The 19,817-nt window shown below is 36.8% G+C and overlaps 1 protein-coding gene across 1 annotated transcript in view; it reads left to right on the forward strand.

Annotated features, from left to right (window-relative positions):
• GREB1 (growth regulating estrogen receptor binding 1) overlaps positions 1-19,817 on the forward strand; it is an 85,122-nt gene that overhangs the window by 24,523 nt on the left and 40,782 nt on the right. Inside the window, exons 2-6 of the mRNA XM_053939374.1 lie at positions 7,414-7,570; positions 11,450-11,575; positions 12,302-12,478; positions 19,103-19,285; positions 19,564-19,707. Of these exons, the coding sequence (XP_053795349.1) occupies positions 7,414-7,570; positions 11,450-11,575; positions 12,302-12,478; positions 19,103-19,285; positions 19,564-19,707 (787 nt within the window). The remainder of the gene's footprint in view (positions 1-7,413; positions 7,571-11,449; positions 11,576-12,301; positions 12,479-19,102; positions 19,286-19,563; positions 19,708-19,817) is intronic.

A 19,817-nucleotide genomic window follows, 5' to 3' on the forward strand; every position in this document is an offset into this window, starting at 1 on the left:
GGAAATCTGTATCAGAATACATTGTTTCTTGAAGAGAGGAATATGAAAGCATTTACAGGATGAAGTGTCACTGCCTAAATGTATTTATTGCCATATCATATATTAGGCTTGGTCTGCAATATTAATACAGCCCTGTACCCAGCTCACATTTATTTTTATCAAGTGGCTCCTTGGCCTGGTTGTCAGGATATAAAGGAATGACAAGTCTTTGAAAAGAAGGTTCGTGCTAAAACACAAAGCAAATAAATGAAAACCAGTGCCATTACTGTATCTAAAGCAGACTTCCAGTGAAAATTAAAATAGATTAATAATAGATGCTAAGCCACTTTAAAAAATTCTAAGTAAATATTTCTTCTGAATTCTTTTTGCAGATAGGTATTTTTATCAGGCATCAGTCCCAATAGTGCTTATGATTATGATTTTTTAAAACTTAAAGAGTAATCCAGTACAAGGCTTTTAACAAAGGATTTCTGTTATGAGCAATTTGAACTTTGGCATTTTTTATTCTGTTTAAAATAAATTAAAATATAGTGTCATTTTAGCACAAAACAGTACTTTAAATGTCTCAGAAAAAAATCAGCTCTAGTTTGAGAGTAGGTATAAGAGTTACTAGGGTGAAGGAAGCTTACCTTTTCTGTTGCCATAAAGGAAGACCAAACTTTGTCTTAAAACCAAAACAGTCTTTCATCCTTAATTAATTACAGGAACTGATTGCAATTGGAGTTTTCTGTTTCCCCAGAAAACTACAGTGTAGGCTCTCACAGCTTAGATTCCTTGTCACTAAATTGCCACATGCCTTAGTCCAGATCCCCCTGCATAGCTGTATATTTTAATGAGTTTATAACAACTTAGATTGCTCTGGATTTCGTCAGGCTTTCTTTTTTTTTTTTGTTCAATGTAAAGTTGAATTTGTATGAGAAGTTTTGTTTTGGTTTTTTTGTTTGTTTTTTTTTTTTTTTTTTGTTGTTGTTTTTTTTTTCAGACATCAGGAAATTCTTTTTCCTTTTTCTATACAAAATATTAATTTGCTATTTTTGCTGCTGTTCCCTGCGTGAATTGTAGTACTTAAATTGAAAAAATAAACACTCAGAAGTAATGCTTATTGGTTTTGCAGTTGAAAAATTTCAGCAAAAAAATAAGAAAACTTTTTTTTAAAGCTCTTTACTATGGCCAAAATAGATGTGAAATAAATCCATAATAAAAATGATCCATTAAAAAATTGATTTATTTCCTGTCTGAAGAAAAAAGAAAGCAATAGCTTTTTAATAGTGTTTTATTGAGGTGGTTTAACATTGATTTGTCCAAGTTTGTTTTCATCTTTTTTTTCATATTGGTCAGTTAGGAAATGGACTTGATCTTTCAGTAGGTGGGGGAATTTTCCTGTATTGAATTTCATTGCAAAAGTGTCCATATTAGTCTCTGCAACAATCTCCTGAGAGTAAAGACATTTTTCCAGTTATTTACTTGTGCAGTGAGTGAGAGGACTGATTTCAGTGAGCAATATAAGAATTGTGGCTTGGAATCTAGAGTTGCCAAAAAAAAAAAAAAAAAAAAAAAAAAAAAAGAAAGGCTTGACACCTTTCAATCTGTGCTCTTGTTCCAACATCCTGTTGCTTGGAAACATGAGTCAGGGGAGGAAATCATCTCACTGTTGATGCAGAAGAAAATCCTTGTCTGTAGTCAGCCTGATTTTCAAAATCAAAAGAAGACCTCAGATAAAAATTAAAAGCAAACAGAAGATAAAAAGAAGTGGTAGAGAGATCTGACTAGTCTTGTTACAATATATTTGTTTTATAGAAGTAGCAGCAGATTTGTTCTTGGCTGTATAAAGGTGCTAGGATTAAGTTCTCTGTGACCTGTCAGCAACCTTAATCAGTCTCTGTGTTTCATCATGAGCTACTATCCAAATTTTTTTGAAACCATTAAGTTTAATGTGGACTGGTCTTTAGATAACATTTCTCATATAAGTCCACAAGACATATGGAAATTGTAAGATGTGGTAATAGAGAATGACCTAAAATTTCTGGCAAAGGTAACTGTGGTTTTATTTAAAGGTTTTATGTTGCATTTAAAATGTAATGGGCCAAAGGGGGTCTACTGAACTGCCAAACTTTTGTCATATATGAAACAGAGAATGACTAGAGACTTCTCATTCATCCGACAGCTTTACTGCCGAGGAAAAAATTACTTCCCTGAAGAAGTGGATTTCAATCTACAGATCCATAAGTGACTACTGATTTTATTCTTGTTCATATTGGTAGAGTTTGTCTCAGGAAAGAATTGTAATTTCATTTCTCAGCGTCTTCTGAAGCTTGAAAATTTCTCCTTCAGGGTAACACTAAGACAAAAATCAAAGCCTTCTTGAAGATTTTGGCTGAAATCATTTTGGTAAAATGTTAATCTGGAAGTAATCTCAAATGAGGTGATGGTTCCCACGCTCCAGTATTGTATGATAAACATCAGTCCTCTGAGCCCTTTTTTTCCCCTCTCTCTTACTGCCAAGTCAGTCTGGCAAAATAGTGAGGAAACAGATTTGACTTCCAGAAACTAGTATTTTTCTCAGAAACTGGCAATAATCCACCTCTTTACAATGCTTTTAGGTGGTTTTGTACTGACAGAGAAAAAGCTTTGTAAATTACTTCTACAGGTGATTATTTTGTAGTACATGAACAACTAGGTTGATTTCTGGAAGAATAATTTTTAATTTCTCTTTGCCCATATGGGCTACAGCTGTATTACTAAATGAAGCAATTGAAGGAGAGATTTCTGTGTGCCAGAAATCAATTTTATGTTGTAATGTCTTGGCATAGCTCTGGTGCTTGTACTCCTCACTTCAGTAGTTCCCAGACGCACTTCAGGAGTCATGATGGACCAGTGACTGTTCCCAAAGGGCATTTTGGATGGAGTAACCTTATTTTGAGACTAGTAATAAAGACATAACATATCATACTGTATTGGGTCTCGTGGGGGCTGAATATCAGAGTGTCTTTTAGTTCTCCTGAATCAAGAATTTTATGTAACCTGTGGGAAATAAATACCACACAGTATCACTTCTACACGTGACACATTAATATAGGAGACTAAAAATAATTTATTCTTCCAAATACAAAGCTAGAGAAAACACTGTAATTACAGATGGCTTCATGAAAATAAAAGAGTAAATTGTGATGTTTCATGGCTGGACTTAATGCATGAGGAGGATTTTGCAGGATGTATCACTGCCATTGAAAAGAATCAGTTTTGTGCTGTCTCCAAATTTTTTTTTTTTATAGTTATATTTACATATGAGTCCCTACACTAAGATTTCTTTCTTTAGAAAGACTGATGTTTTTAATACATCAGTAGAGACTTTACTGGACTTGACAAATACTGATGGATTTTGGGTGTTACTGGATAAATTTAACTTATGTACAAAGAGCAAAAGGATCACAGAACTTTTCTGGTACTATTTTGTTAACAAATTGTTAACCTGCAGTAAATAATGCTTTCTTCCTCCTCACAGAAAAAATAAATAGATAGCCTTTTAGATACCTAAATCCATTGTCCATGCAAACAAATCCTTTCTTTCTATGCAAGCAAAAAACTGCCTTTTGTCATAGTGATAGCAAATTCTGTTGGAGAGTGTGAGAACATTTTGCTATTCTCCTCTTAGAAATGATACCATAGAAATTACTCTGTTAAACTATTTCAGAAGATTGAAAGCTGTCTGCTCAAACTCAGAAAACATATTCACTGCTATACAGCAATAATGAAAGGATTACTGTAGTAAAGTAGTGGTGTGGTTTATATTGTGTAATGCAAAAAACTTGCAACTTAATATGAAACATTCCCATCTGTAACAATTTGTAACTTGTATCTAAGGCTGAATTTCTTAGTAATCAACCAGGTCTTCCTATTTTCCCACTTAACTACCTTGATGTTGCATCCTGGGTTTGGGTTCGGATTAGGGGTTCTGTTATGTGTTAGTTAGCTGATTCTGTGTACCCCTGTGCACCTCTTGATTATTTTTTTAAGTCAACAAAACACAGCCCACATATACTCTTTTGTTTCCTTGGTTTCTGCTGGGGGCAGGCTTTATTTATCAGTCTGTTTCAATGGGAGTTGTTAAAAGCCCTGGATTACTTGCCATGCTCTAAAGTCCATAGCATTCCTTAGGATACCCAGTCTGTCCTAGGTGTAGGATTAATTTTGTCCAGAATTGCTGTGCTAGATCTTCAGTTTTTACAAAACCCTAGTGCTCCTCACTGCAAAAAGTCAGTAAAGTGCTGCTGTCTCTGTTCCACTCTGCACAAGATCTCCCTGTGTGATTTGGGTGCTGGGACTGAATATCCTCCTGCTGCTGGCCATTGCCCTCTCCTGCTGTGACCAGTCATTGTCATGGCCCTTGTGGAAGGGATTGCCCTCATTGCTGAGGGTACTCCTTACTGAAATCACAGCATGGAAGGGCAGGCTCATAGCAGGTTTTCTTAAAACCTGACTAGTTCAACTGCAGTTGAACTTGAAGTTGGCTAAATGTGACAGGCATTCCCCATTTTTCTTAATTACATAGTCCCTGTTTACCACTGAAAAGCTCACAGTTCTTTATTTGGAATTTGAGATGCCCCTTTCAGTGGCTAACAAACTATTGCTTGCATTTTCAGATGCTTGGACTTAGCGTCTCTCTTTGCCAGCATTATCCATGGGTTTCTAAGGCATTGTCCTGAGGTGCTTCATTTGTATCTGCAATTTTTTCTTAGGCTCCCTAGTGACTCAGAGTATTTTTTGTCTTTTTATCATGCTTTTATGAGGCTCTTCCAGGTCTATCTCTTTGCCTTTTTTTCCCTCCTTATATTGGCAAGTATTTTCCTCTGCATGCTCTCCATGGAAACTGACCATGTGACAGGGAGATACCCTTTGATTTATCAGTAGATGGGGTCAAGGGCCATCCTTCTGTGTCAGTGTATGGGGGTCTTTTTAGTAAATCTGGTCACTATCTATGTGCATGGCTTGGACTTTGACAAGCATTTGAAAGTTTAGCCTGTGGCACCCAGTTGTATCCAAGAGAAACATAAATCAGGGCTGGGAGTGCTGAGGTCATTGAAGCAGGGGCATAGGACTCAGTTTTTGCTTCCTGATGCCATGGAGTCAGCAATTGGCAATTCAGATACCACAGTCTGAGCATCTCTAAAGAAAAGAGGGGATGACAGCTGTCGTGTAGTTAGTGGGAAATGGTTTCTCCCTTGCTTGCTTTGGAGAAGTAATTTCTCTTGCAGTTGAGAGTCAGTGGGGCTCTGAACAACAGAGACTGGTGCTGGCAAAAAAGCTCCTGTAATGCCCATTTTCTGGTTCCAGTGGTGTGTGTTTGATAATGAAAAATGGCTAAAAAATATTTATCACATCTTCCAAAATAGGTTTCTAGGTTTATGACTGTGTTTACACTGATTGTAAGATCAAACAAATACATGAGATTTTACAAATCCAGAAAGCTTGTTTTTGTTTCTTATTACCAACCCAATCACAAAATTAAGTTAGCTGCCTATTAGACAAACAAACATGCTTGTGTTACAAAGGATTCCAAAACCCGCTTCTTTCACAAATAATATAATCTTAACTGATTCCTTATCTGTAACATCACATTGATAAGATGCTTGTTTGTGCTATCCTCAGGATTAAATACAGGATTTTTCTTCTGACCACTTGTGAGCTCCATAAATCCTGAGCAAACATTCAGCATTGGATATAATTCATTTCAGAGCTGACCTGGGGTTTCCTGCATATACCTTTGATAAAGCTGGTTAAGGACATTACTGATGTCAGTCTTTTCTCATTGTCTTCAGCTGCCTTTGGTGTAGGGGGAAGCAGTACTTAAAAGGAGCCAGAGAGTTCCTGTCAGTGTGGGATGGGCACTGTGATCAGCTTTTGTGTTGGAAGAGATGATACAGCCTGATTTCCATATTAGCAGTGAACATCTCTAATAGGCGTTGCAGCTTCCCATTTACCCCTTACCAAATGGATACATCAGTACTATTCAGTGCAACTTCTCTGTTTGACTTTGTGTATATACATGAATATTTTGTTTGTAGTGCCTTCTTTTAGTCTAAATAATTTTTTTAAATACTACATTGTTTTATAGATCTTATTATGGTCCTATTAATACTGTGTATATCTATTATAGCAGTGTTATATATTACTAGCTGTACTCTCTATACAGTATTAACATGCTACAAACAAGTACAGTAAAATATGATTATATATGTAAAATATGCTTTACAAAGTAAAAATAAGATATTGAAATCAACAAGTTTGTGTGTTGTTCCTTTCAAACCCCTTTTCCCATGACAAGAAGTATGTGGTTTTGCAGTGGTTTCCCTTTTGCTTGACTGATTCCTACAGGATGCTTCCCAATAGGCGAATTTCCCAAGCAGCAGCCCGTGCTGAGGAGGGGCTGTTCAGTGTTTAGGAATTACTGCCACAAACAGGAAGCATTTCATGCTTTCTATTCACAGTTACTTGAGGAGGGAAAGGACATGGGGCCCAGGGCAAGAGCTACTTTGTAATAGGGAAAGAAAGCTGACATGGCTTTTGGTTACACCAGTTCATTGTGTTCCCTGTGGAAAGTAGGCGTCAGTTAAGTCCATGGAATATTCAGCTGGAACAGACTGCCTGCTCAATGACAGAATGAATAAATTACATGGTTTCACTAAAAGTAAAGTCCTACTAAATAGTGAATGCAATATCAATGCATGTGGATGGATACTATTTCATTAAAAAAAAAAAAAAAGCTGTTTTTTTGCGAGGAAAAATACTGTTTAGGGTGAAAAGTAAAAGTTATATTTCACCATCTCTGGGTTACAGCAATGCTACATTATTTATGAGACAGCATCTCTGAAAGATAAGTTGAACTGCTTTAGGCAGGTTCAGCTATGATGGAACATACAAAGATAAGTACACATAACTGTGCTATTGCCCAGATCATTTATTCTGTTCAAATCGCTTAAAATAAAAAGGCTGGTTAACAATAGATTGATGACTGTTGAAAGTGCATCTCCTCAATTGCTATATAAATCAGGGAATTACTTGAATCAGATTTCTAGTCACTTTTTCAAGAAGGTGCCAAAGCTTGCTGCCTTTCTACTGAATAAGAGAAAGCTGTTACTTTTAGATAACTTCCTGTAATTTACCAGCAAGATCTGCTCAGTGACTCCTGCAGTCAATGTTCTTTGCTTTTCTTTGTGGACAATGAAGCATTTCTCTTTCATGAGAAATGTTAAGCCTGGCATCAGCATGCAGTGATTGAGTTCTGAGTGTTTAAATTGTAATATCTATATTTTTTTTTTTTCTCTTCTTGTCTCTTTTGGTGGTTTTTTTGTTTGTTTCTTTTTTTTTTTTTTTTTGTTTGTTTTTTGGTTTTTTTTTGGTTTTTTTTTTGAGAAGATGGGAAATTCTTATGCTGGTCAGCTCAAGACAACACGGTTTGAAGAAGTGTTGCATAATTCTATCGAGGCCTCTCTTCGCTCAAACAACTTAGTTCCCAGACCAGTCTTTTCTCAGTTGTATTTGGAAGCTGAACAGCAACTATCATCACTGGAAGGTAGGAGAAAATGGAATTTTTATTTCTGTTTAAGGCAGTTCTGCTATTTGCTCAGTCACGGCTCAACATACACATTTTAACTCATAATATGGGTAAACATAAGTTTTTATTTGGATTTTTTTATGATCTGCAAATATATATGTATTAGAATTGGAGTTAAAATACAAAATACACTGTCTTTTATTTTAACAAAATTAAGCCACTTGCTCAGATTCATCTATACACATAAATTGAAGTTCTAGGAATTGTTCCATTACATTTGTGGAGAAGTCTTTGGAGATTTGGAACATAAATCTGTTACCCTGTGGTTTATTATATACTGCTCAAAGTCACACAGTAAATGGTAGAAAACCCATAATAGACTTAGAAAACATGTATGCTAAGACTGATTTTCAATGTGCATAAATACAGCAGAAATATTTTTTAGCTTTTGAGATGGTTTGTAATTACTTCAGGCATAATATTTGTAGCTGTTATGTGGTTGCAAAGGTAAAATTTAGGATGTGCGCTGTCACAAACCTTGCACAAGTTGGTATTTAACACATAGGATTTCTCACTGAATTTGTGTGTGTGTTTACAGAAGCCTGCTTTGTCAGTAATGTAGTTTAGATGAACTGTATGGATCTGATAAACTTGTGATGCAGTTTGGTGTTCAATGTCTGTCATTTGTAGTGGTCTCATGTTTTCCAGTGAGTTTACTGGTGCGTGCATAACACTGGCATGGTGGTGTAAAGTTATGTTTAATAATTTGATTATTTAGTTATGTCTGTCAAGAGAGTGGAGTTTCACATCTACTTTCCCTGTCTTACTTTGCTGCTGTTACAATGAGAAATATGTAAAGGTCCACAGTAAGACACACACAAAATCAGGCCAATAAGTAGTAACAGATAAAAGTATTTTGCACAGAATAAAGTATTTGCTATTGCCTCACAGTGACAGCTGTGAATATTTATTGAAAAAAAAATTGCTCACACATCATTAGTAGTTTCCTCTTTTTTTTTTTTTGTTAACATAGGACAAAATAATGAATATACATTAATTGTTTAAATAGATATGCTGCTTATTCCCTGCACAAAGTGATCCTCCTACCAAACCCTTCCATAAGGACTTAATAAACTTCCATGATAGCTGTGATGTCACAAAATTGATTATGACATCAGTTGGGAAAGATACGACAGGAGCAGATGCATTGTTCAGGAACAAAAGTGCAATTTTACACTTCTGTAGTTTCTTTCTTTCTTTCAAGACTTTCAAAGAACTTTGCAAACCTTGAGGGGCTGATTCTGTGTTCGTTGTAGTTAATGGAAACAGAATTGAAGTGTAATTAAAAGTCTCATAACGACCTGGCAGAGAGCATTCCTTTCATGAAAGTTTCAGACAAGGGGAACTCTGAAGTGACTTATAATAGAGTGCCTCCTAGGTTGTTCCTCAGGTGGAAGAGGTCTTCAAGCTGCTCTTATGTACTGCAGCCTTGTCAGAAATTGAATCTTCCACTTCTAGCTACATGAATCCCTATGCTCTGAGGGCCAGGAGGCACCTGAATCCGAGAGACATCCTTGGGGGCTTGTGCAATGCTAATGAAACCCTTTACAGGTGGCAGCAGCTCATGCTTGAGTGCTTTCTCTTTTACACTTTCCACTTTTGAACTGAAAATGCTGTAGCTTTCTTGTTTCTTAGTCTCCACTTCCATTTTCCATTTCTTTCTTAAATCACCTATTATGGTTGAACAAACCTCACAGTTTACCTCTGTCCAAAAGGGAAATAAAGCATATCCTGTTCTCTTTTCTTCATCTATCCATACATTCCCATTTTCTCCCTTTTCATGAATTTTGCCATCTTTTGGATATTCTGTTGTGCTAATTTAATACATAAACCCAGCAAAAAGAAAAGAGGAAATTGGTCACCTTTTTTTCCTTAGTTGGATTTTTTGCTGTTTGGCAAGTTGGGATAGCTCAGCAAAGGCTCCGTTAAGTGTCAGAGCTGGCACAAAGAGGAAAGAAGGAAGGAATTTCTTGTCTAGGAGCAAGGGGAAGGAGTGGAGAGACAGATTCAGCCCTTTTGCATTGCATTTGGATATTAGTCAGGGTTATGTCATAACACATAACTTACCCTTTAATTAAATAGCATAGATGAAGAGTTTTGCTTCTCCCTTCATTCAGTTGCAGCATTTCTGTCTTTAGACCATGCCCTTAAAATAGTTGTGTATAGTTCTGTTCTTAGTTGTGTGCACCAGGACTGGAGCTTAATGTTCAGAGTTCAAAAATAAATATACTCTTCTAGATTGGACTTAATGACCTTGACAGATAAATCTTCAGACTCCAGATTTACTTTCCCTTCTCATTTATCCTATAGTAGTTGTCTAGATGATTGTACAATAATTTGTTAGTAAAATAAAAGGATGTTCTGAGGAGGTCATGGGAAAGAAAAAAGAAATCCTTGATGATATCCTGTGGTATTCTGAGTACCTGATCCAAAGTCAGTTGAAGCAAAGACAGTGTGTCCAGTTGACACTGGGCTTTGGAGGATGACTGCACTGCTTCATTGTTTTTCTGTTTCAAGACTAAAACCTGGATCAACAGTGTCATTTCAGTGCCTAACTGCTCTTTTACTTGCCCAAGTACAAGCAGCTATTCAACTTCCTGCTGGTCCTCAAGTACCTGCAGCCCTTCACCACCCAGTTTTGCCAGTGGAAGCTCTTGTTGTATTTGCTGTAGGCATGTCCCTACAGACCCCTAGAAGCCTACAAGCCTAAGACACAAACCCCATTGGGTTCACTTATTACTTGTGCACTGTCTCTCTTGTGTGTAAAATGTTCCTCAGTCCTGTCTGTGGAAGTGTTTTCCCCATTCTCCAGTTAATTGCTCTCCTCTGCTTGCCACTTTTGTCCCATTTGCCACGAACGTATCTGAGCCATAAGAGGGGATAGAGCCATTGGTCAGTATGGTCAGTTTTGATGGAGCTGTTGAACCATGCATGAAAAAACATTGTCCTTTGGGTGGAGAGAAGGAAAGAGGCAGTCTCTAGTTGAAGAGGTGAAACACACAGCAATAAAACCCTCTAAAAACACCTAACACATTCTAAAAATTGGAGCTTATATAATGTATTCCTCTCCAGCATTAAGTACTGCCTCCATAGTGCCTCCTGGACTAGCACAGTCCAAGCACAGGCTGGTGTGAATCATCTTCCTGAACATCTGCCTTTCCTTGGCACTGTACAGGGGGTGTTGATGCATTACTTGAAGCTCTGGATTCTGGTAGGAGACAGGCTGAGAATTAGTGTTCTTGTGGCATCATTTGTGATGAAACTAGTTTCAAGCAGGAACTGTTTTCTCACTGTCCTGTACAAAACCAAGGACATGGTCAATACCTAATTAATAAATTCTGTACTTGGACTGTAGCCAGGACATTCTGAAGTGCCAAGAAGTAATGACTTTGGGTTTTATTGGCTGTTAATATTATAAACAAAGAATACAGTTACAGTTTTTTGATCAGCAAGAGTTCAAAGATTAGAAGCTAGTCCCCTAAAAATTGTGCACTTATCTTAAAATAATGTGATTTTTAAAATTAATTACTTGAGGCTTATTTTATGTGTCCTTTAGAGTGTTTTAATTTCTCAGGTGCAGTTGAGTCATGATTTTGAACTTCTTTTGCACAGGAACTAACATCTTTATTTTCTTGGTGAAAGACATTCTATCATAAGCATGTCTGGGAGTTGGAGCTTTAAGGAACAACAACTATCAGGAGGTGGCAGCAGTAAAGCCATTGTCAAGAGAATCCAGTTTGCTGTAATACTTTCTGTAACGGGGTCACCCTGTTCACGCAGTGGTTTGTTGCCAGCATTTTCTGTTGTCCAGGTCATTTATGCTATGATAATTTGCAGCAGGCAGCAGAGCAGATAATGAGGAAGAAGAAGAAGAAGAGGAGGAAGAAGAAGGCTCAGAATCAAGTAGTCCTCCTGTTTCTTACCAGGTGAAGCCTCCCCCAGAAGGATGTTGCACTACTGATGGTAAGACTACAAACTGTGCTGTCAGAAGCATTTGCCCTTCTGAAAAGGGTAGAATTTGGGCTATTGCCCATGTAATTTGTCAGAATGTGATAATCTATATGATATAAAAATCTTAAAAATGTCAGTGTTCATTACCTGCCAGATAAAGCTGGATGGCTCTCAGTTGCTCTTCTATTTGACAGGGTCTTTGTTTAGTGTCAGATAAGCATTTGTGTTGAAATGCCTGGCTCGAGGACAGAACTTCTGTTCTCTTAGGCAACATAGCCTTTAAATTGTCAAGTTTGCAGGCATGGCATTTGCTAAAAGAAGTGTGATAATTCTTATTATTTTATCACCACTCTTTCCTGTTTAAAGTGTATCTTACTCTATGAAGCTGTAAAAAATATTTGAAAACCCAGGAAAAGCTGGTGAAATTCACCAGATTTTGAGAACTTTTTTCTCCCTTTTTGAATGTCTGACCTAAGTTATGATATTAGTGATGAGTCCTGTAAATATGTAGGTTACAAACTACAACCAAGAGAAACTTCATTGTGCATTTTCAAATTTGTGTTTGTTTATAGCTGACCAAAATGAGGGAAGAAAATTAGCTTTTAGTATGCCCTTGATCTTAGAGGGTAAGATTTGGTTTTCATTAAAAATATGGGAAGTCCTTTAACTAAGACAACTGTGAGCAGGAAACAAAAACATCTTGTTAACTTAAAATAAGTTGAATTGATTTTTTTCTAGGTTTCTGCCAGGCTGGTAAAGATTTGAGGCTGGTTTCAATTTCTAATGAACATATTGAGGTACCATCCGGATTTTTACTTGTTGGTGCAAAGTCACCAAATTTACCTGATCACCTGTTAGTGTGTGCTGTGGATAAAAGATTCCTGCCAGATGACAACGGGCGCAATGCCCTATTGGGTAAGTGTCTGACTGCAGTAACTGGATTCTTCTGTGGCTTCAGTTAATAGCTAGTTGGTTTTTTTTGAGTTCAGCAGATCTTATTTCTGTTCCACATCTACAGTAATGCTCACAGGTCATGCTCAAGAAGATAACAAGTGAGAGCTGGCTGTGTTTGCTTTGGAAAGATACAGAGTGAGCTACTTCATTAGAGATGCTTCATCACTTTCTGTCCATCAGTCCAAGGCTAAAGTTATTATTTGTCTGGTGCATGTCCTAGTTGCTGGAACTGCACATCTGGTAACTGGACTGGTTGAACTGCTGCCTGTGTCTATTGTAGATTTCCAAATATGGGTGTGTACAGACTGTAGGACTGTCAAGTGGAAATTTCAGGCTCTTATATACATATAAACAGTTTAATGATAGTTTAGACCACAAAAAATAATGACCATTTCAATTTACCTCTTTGAGATAGGGATAATATTCTCCACTGTGTTTGAACAAAAGCCTGGGTTCTGTATCCTAACCTATGACTTCTTGCTATCATCATAATATAAATAAATATGAGTGATTATAGGTTGAAATGTTTCCTATATGTGCAATCAGTTAACACTGTGTGTTTGAAAAATACTCTTAGGAGGATGCTTCAATTTATTGTCTTTAATCTACTTAAAAGTTTAACTTTTGACATAAAAATAGATCCTTCTATCTATTATAGTCTTTCTGATTGCCATTAACTTCATCCACATCGAGCCAAATAGGGAAAATCTGCAATAATATGAATTACTTAAATGAATATTAATGTTATTAAAATGGAATATTTTTTATATTGGGAAAGGTGTGCATAATTGGAGGGGGAACTCATTTTGCAATCAGACACCCTCAGGTACGTGTATATTGTTTTCAGCATTCACCAAAAAAATGATGCATCATATACTTGTGCACCAGTCTGAGCTTTGAATAGCAAAAGGGAAACATTTCCCAAGAATTTCAAGAGGTTTCTTTAACAAACACTAAGGGATATGACATGAACTCAATTGTTATCTCAGTTTGAGCAGCTCTTCAAGGCATTTGGGTTGACAGTGGAGTGTGAAGGTGCATAATGTGATCCTATGTACAGTAATTTCTTTTCCTATGTGATCTTGTAGAGCTGGATTGGTCACAGTGCATTTGACCAGTGATTGTAAAAGAATTAGGAGGGTTGTAAATCACCCACGTGTTGTCATTTTAAAGATAAAGACAGGAATGTTGTACTACTCAAGTCATTCAGTGCTAGCACTATTAACAGCTTAAGCTCCTTAGGCTGTTAGAAGAGAGGAAGTAGTGTATTTGTTAATTGCGTGCTAAACAGAACAGAACAGAACAGAAAAAAACAACAGGAACATAATTGGGAGGGTTTTATGCTACTTGCATCCTCAGTTTGCTTATTTAATACATTTTAGTTTCCTGAAACCATTTAAATGCTTATTTTTGACTGTTGTTATACACTTAAACCCCAGTGAACCACATTCTTTTGCAGAGAATTCTAGTAACTTTGTAGTATGACTTTTATGCGTTCTACAACAAGCTCAAATACAAAAGAGCTTACATACTTTAAGAAATGAAGTCTTCATCTGGAAGGTGGAGATAAAATAATGATCCTGGTCCCTAATTGAATGAAAAAAATACATATCGTAATACATAATTTAATCAAAAAATAATATCATACTAACATGAAGATAGTATACCATTTGTACAATAGATCACACTGTGGATAGAAATGATTGCTTGATTCAGATTTTCATATCCCACTGCAAGTCAAATCAGGGGAAGTAAAATTAGAAGTAGACATGAGTAGTCTCATGGTTTTGGACACATAGTGGGATAAAAACCAGAACCATAATTGCTCTAAATAATCTATTAATGTAGCACAGTGATCTCTGTCTGGCAGTAGATTTACATTGAAAACATGACATATGAAGAAGGGAAATGATTTAGATGTCTTGCTTTTCAAGACAGCATAGAAGCCTTATTTTTGGTATTCTGAGTTTAGGCAATATTCTATCAAACATGTTGGCCTTTTGAAACAGCATGGAAAGTGGTCTCTTCAAGCCTTTGTAAGTTTAGAGGGAAATTGAATTGGATTCATTTTGAATTGAAATTAGCTGTCATGAGTCAGAGTCTATATCCCACACTTTTAGTAAGGCTTGTTGGTGATAGAGACACAGGATTTGTAACCCTTCAGCCTCACTGGGGTTTTTTTGTCTAATTTCATGCTTTTTCCTCTTAATATACTGTATTTTAGTATACAGTAACAGGCAGCTGTTCCTCAGTACTGTTGACTTTTTTCAAAAGAGTTTATTTAAAGAGAGAAGGCACCAATGAGTCACCCAATAGTTCCTTATGGTCTGCTGCATGTGTTTGTGAAGCTGCCTGTGGATTGCACAAAAAGACCAGAAGAAAGCAGGAAATGTCTCAGTAGTTTCAGGGCCAGATTTTGACTTTAGATCTTGTTCCCATTTGGGGCTGTTGATACTCCTCTGAGACATGTGCCATTTTATTGATAATCCTACCAAGTTGTCCCACCATCCAGGCAGATGTGCTTGTGATTTGAAAGTCATTTCTGTTGGAAGTTGTTTTGTTTTTTAGTTTTTACAATTGATGTATTATTCCATAGGAAGAAAACCTCAACAGTTTCTGGAAAAGACTATATTTTTGACAAGGAAAATGTCTTCTGTCTCTAGGCTTGTTCCTTTTCTGATTCTGTTAATCATGTTAGATCACAGGTTTAACTGTTTTGCAAAAGAGATGCAGGTTTTTGCCTTTAGGACACTGTTTCTTGGGTTTTATGCAGTCTAAAGGAATGCTTAGATGGAGGAAGTAATCTGTGATAGTGCGATATTTATTGTTTCCTAACTAAAGCAGCAAACATGTATCGCTCCCAAAGGTATTTTTTCTCTTGTATTTTTTTTTTCTTTTTTTTTTTTCCCTAGTTCTCACTCTTCAGGGGTGTCTCTCATGATAAACAAAGCAGCTACTCACCCATCATTTTCCAAAAGACCAAACAGCTGCCTACTTTCCTATCAGGGAACAAGAAATCCCTTTTTTTTTTTTTTTTTTTCCTCTGGGTCCCTGAGGTCAGAATGACAGAGGAAAAGATTAGTTTGCATGCATTGTAAGCTCTATGTAAGATGAAAACATTGTAGCATAAAATACTGTGACTGCTTCTTATAAATATGCAATGATCTGTTAGGCTTTTGTAACAGTACTGAGTTTCCATACAATGGAGCTCTCTGGCTTGACCATATTGATTTTATTCATTTTTTAAACTTAGGACTTCAGTCTTCAAATGGAGTGGTACTGAGTAGGTGGGAAAACCATGGAGCACTGTCAGTGTTTGAGTGCCTTTTTCTGTGAGTAGAACTGAAAAGAAGAAATACTTGTGGTGAAAAGTTGAAAATAAAATCATTCTTTGTTTAAGCAAGCTACAAACTTTCACCAAAATGTTCATGTTAATTAAAAGCCTGTTACTCATTTAAAAGAGAAACAAGAAGAAAAATTTCTGCCACTTTATGAAAGATTTGACTATGAAATATCAAGTGGATGTCCTTCCATTCTGAACTCCTCTCTTTATCCCTACCACAAGCTCACTGTTGATCCAAAGGAACCATTTTATCAGTGAGAAGGTAGGTCAGGTTTCATAACCTTTTGATCCAAGGTCCTTCTTCAGAACGCAAGGTCCCTGCTGTGGAAGAGCTTTTTAAATTATGGATAATTGATCATTGTGATGTGAGCAAATTCAAGCAAATGCATATGACAAATCACAGATACAATCAAACACCTTCTGATTAAACAAACTTCAGAGGGGAACAGCCTTTAGTCACAACTGAGCTGAGCTTGGTATGAACCAATGACCGAAAGGTGAAAGGCTTTTAGCCCCTAAACTCCAGGCATTGATTTCTAATTCTCTTGTGAAATCAATCCCATGACATAGATATATTGAGTCACCTTATGGCTGACCCAACTCCCCTGACCTTTGTCCTCTCTATAATGTATGGAAGAATATTTAATGCAGCTTGTTTATGAAACAAGCTGTCCCCTCTGTCAGCTGCTGCCTTGGGCCATGGCATTAACAGGGCATTCAGAGGAGTATGATGAAATGTTTGGGTTCTCAGTGTTACTCAATTTGCCACATAAAATGCTCTGAGCAGGGGTGGCAGAGCCCTGCAATGAGAAATGACTGAACAGCATTTTATTGCACTGGAACTATACGAGCATGCTGTGTTCTAGCTGTGCTTTCAGGGCTGAGCTGCATTAATGAAGCAATGGCTGTCACCAGACGGTGTCAGTCAGAGGGAATGGATGAGAAGGGTGTTGGCAGGAGCTTGTGAGAAAGGACTGAGTCTCACTCAGAGGGGCTGGAGAAACTTGACGTGAAAGATGATAATTTAACTTAAAGGAAAATTAAAAAAATAAACTTACAAAATGTCCTCCAAGGGCTTTTCAAAACAAGTGGGCAATTTAGATCTGTTGAATCCTTACTAGGGCTCACCTTAGGCTATATAGAGTGTAAACTAATTTTCCAGTAGATGCCGCAGAGTTAAGAATAGTTGATTAAGGGAAAAAGTTGGTTTGGGCAGATGTAATTTACAGAAGTGATCTGAAAATCTGAAGTCCAAATGACAAGATTTTTTGTCTGCTGTCCAACTTGGATGGAACAAATACTTCAACATATGGCTTTGTCAAGTTGCTTTGTCATGACGCACATAGCAAAATGATAAAACCTAAAAAGTGTACTTCTGGAAAAAAAAAAGAGGAAATTTGAAAACATGTGTGGTTTTGTAAGTGGCAACCAGGCAAAATTACAGTGCTGCTGCTGTGATGCTCTGTGTGCTGCCAAATAGATGGGAAGTTTTCTAGCAAAAACATTTTTGATGATTTCTCAATTGGCATAAAATGCATGCAAACTCTACAGCTTTTGCCACATCCGTTCTAATTTTGTTTCCTTTTGTTGTTGCTTTTATTGCAGCTACTCAAAGCTCTGTGATGTTAGACAGATGCTTTTGTGCTGACTGATATAACACAGAGGATTCTGCAGAGTCATGACTTGTCCTGATTTTATGAGTCACAATGACTTTTATCATCCTACTTACTAGGATCAGAGAGATAATAGGCAGCTTTCAATGGTTGTTAGCCACTTGTTCCCATGGATACCAGACCAATCTCCACATCAACTTTAGTTTTTAATAAATTCTTCTGAACCTTTTGAAAACTAATGAAAGTGCTCAGGTTGAAAACCAAGCAACAGGTGTTTATGGAGAATTATGTTTCAGTGCTTGTACTTTACAGAAGGAAAAAAGTATTGACCATTAGTTTGTAAATTTGATTTGAGATACGTGATTGAAATAATTTTATAAATATATCTTAATTTAATTTACCATATTATTGATCCTTTATTCCAGTTTTTTTCTTTTCAATGGTATTGTCCACTTTGTGTGTAATATATTTCCTTTATTTTTACCATGTTTCAATTCACTGAATAGACCCTTTTCATTTCAATTCCTGTTATTACACATAAAAATGCACATTACATATGATTAAAATAAAAGAAATGGTCATATTTCAGGTCATGTGTAGGGAACAGAGAGAAAATTTCCATGTGGAAGATTATATTTTAAATGCTCAATATGGGATGATAATAATAATAATATTAATAAGTATTTTCAGATAATTGCATTAGTCTGATGAAGATTAAATACTTCGTAAAATGGACAAAAGAAAGAATCTTAAGGCAGCTGTGTGAGCAGTGCCCTTTATTTACTGTGCTAATGACATCAGCACCATGAGCCCCTTGTTGAGGCTCAAGCTGTGGATCTCAGAAAGAGAGGAAATGGCAGTATCCCTGGAAATGCCCCATCAAGCCTGAGTACAAAAAGCTTTACGGGGAAGGACTGTGTCTCTGTTGTGTCTATAAAGTTGCAGACACTTTGTTCCTGTAATCATAAATAGTTTCAACTGCTGTGAAGTGCTGACACAGCCCAGCCATAATTTGACAAAGCTATTTTAAATTAATAGCCCAGGAATGCTTTAGTATTTTCTCCTCTCTAAAATAGCATCTGTAGTAAGAACTTGGTACTTAAATATGCTTAGATCTATCTAAATATAGTAGGTTAAGTATACTTAATTTCTTGAGACTTAATTGCATGTTTCATTTAATTGAGTCAAATGAAATTCAGTGAAATTGAATGATATGTCAGTGAAAACTGAAAGAGAAGTGAAGCATGTATGTGCTGTAGTGCTGGATTGAGCTAGGGTTAAGCAATTGACTCAGTGCTCTTCAGTCAGAAAATTTTCACATGTAGGTAATAAATAGGAATTGTGATATTTTTCTGTGGGACAAAATGAAAAATATGGCCCATTTTATTTGTTTTTTAAATGTGAGGCTGTGTTTTTGCAGTCTGTTATCTGAAGCGCAATACACTTTCTGTACAAAGTGCAAATACTTTTTTTTGATGAAAACGATAATAAAAATTTCACTCTGTGAAAAAAACCAACCAAAAACCCTAAACCTAAATACAGCCTTTCCTCTGGAAAGAGTCATGTTTGAATGTTATTAATAGTGACCCACCTGTCTCATTGGATTATGTGTATTGTTTATTTTATCAGGCTTCTCTGGCAATTGTGTTGGCTGTGGCAAGAAGGGTTTCTGCTACTTTACAGAATTCTCAAATCACATTAATCTTAAACTGACCACTCAGCCCAAGAAACAGAAACACTTAAAGTATTATCTGGTCAGGAATGCACAAGGAGCTCTGACCAAAGGATCTGTAATCTGCTGGAAAGGGACAGGTAAGATAATGAAGCTGTCTTCCTTGAGCTCTGGTTCTCATCATCCAAGCTTAGCTATCACGGGGTCTGGTGTCTGTGTAAAGCCAGAGATCATTTGAAAGACTCTCTAAAGCCAGGTGACTGCTACAGCAGCTGTAAAAGCCATTGTCTGACCTAATATGAGCCTGGCATGGCTGAAGACATTGGTTCCTTCATTCCAAGTGCTGTAGCCTCTAAGCAATTCATGTGTGAAATTATCAGAAATAAACTTTTTTTTTTTTTTTTTTTTTTTTTTTAAGAGTTCAGAGGCCGGCAGTCTTCAACCAGTACCTGCTCAAGCACCTTGTTCCAATTGCCAGAAAGCTCAGGCCTCTCAGGAAGCACCTCCAGTGAGCCTCTCCCACCTGCAAATCCCAGTGCTCCAGCTGGGACTCAGCAAACAGGTACCTCTTGGAAGGAAAACACGCTGGGGTTCCACTTCCACTTAACTTGTCTGTGCTTCTGTATTGGGGTGTACTTGTGTAAAAGCAAAGACAAACAAGTAAGCACATTG

The sequence above is a fragment of the Vidua chalybeata genome, chromosome 3 (genome assembly GCF_026979565.1).
Source record: "Vidua chalybeata isolate OUT-0048 chromosome 3, bVidCha1 merged haplotype, whole genome shotgun sequence".
Taxonomy (NCBI): domain Eukaryota; kingdom Metazoa; phylum Chordata; class Aves; order Passeriformes; family Viduidae; genus Vidua; species Vidua chalybeata.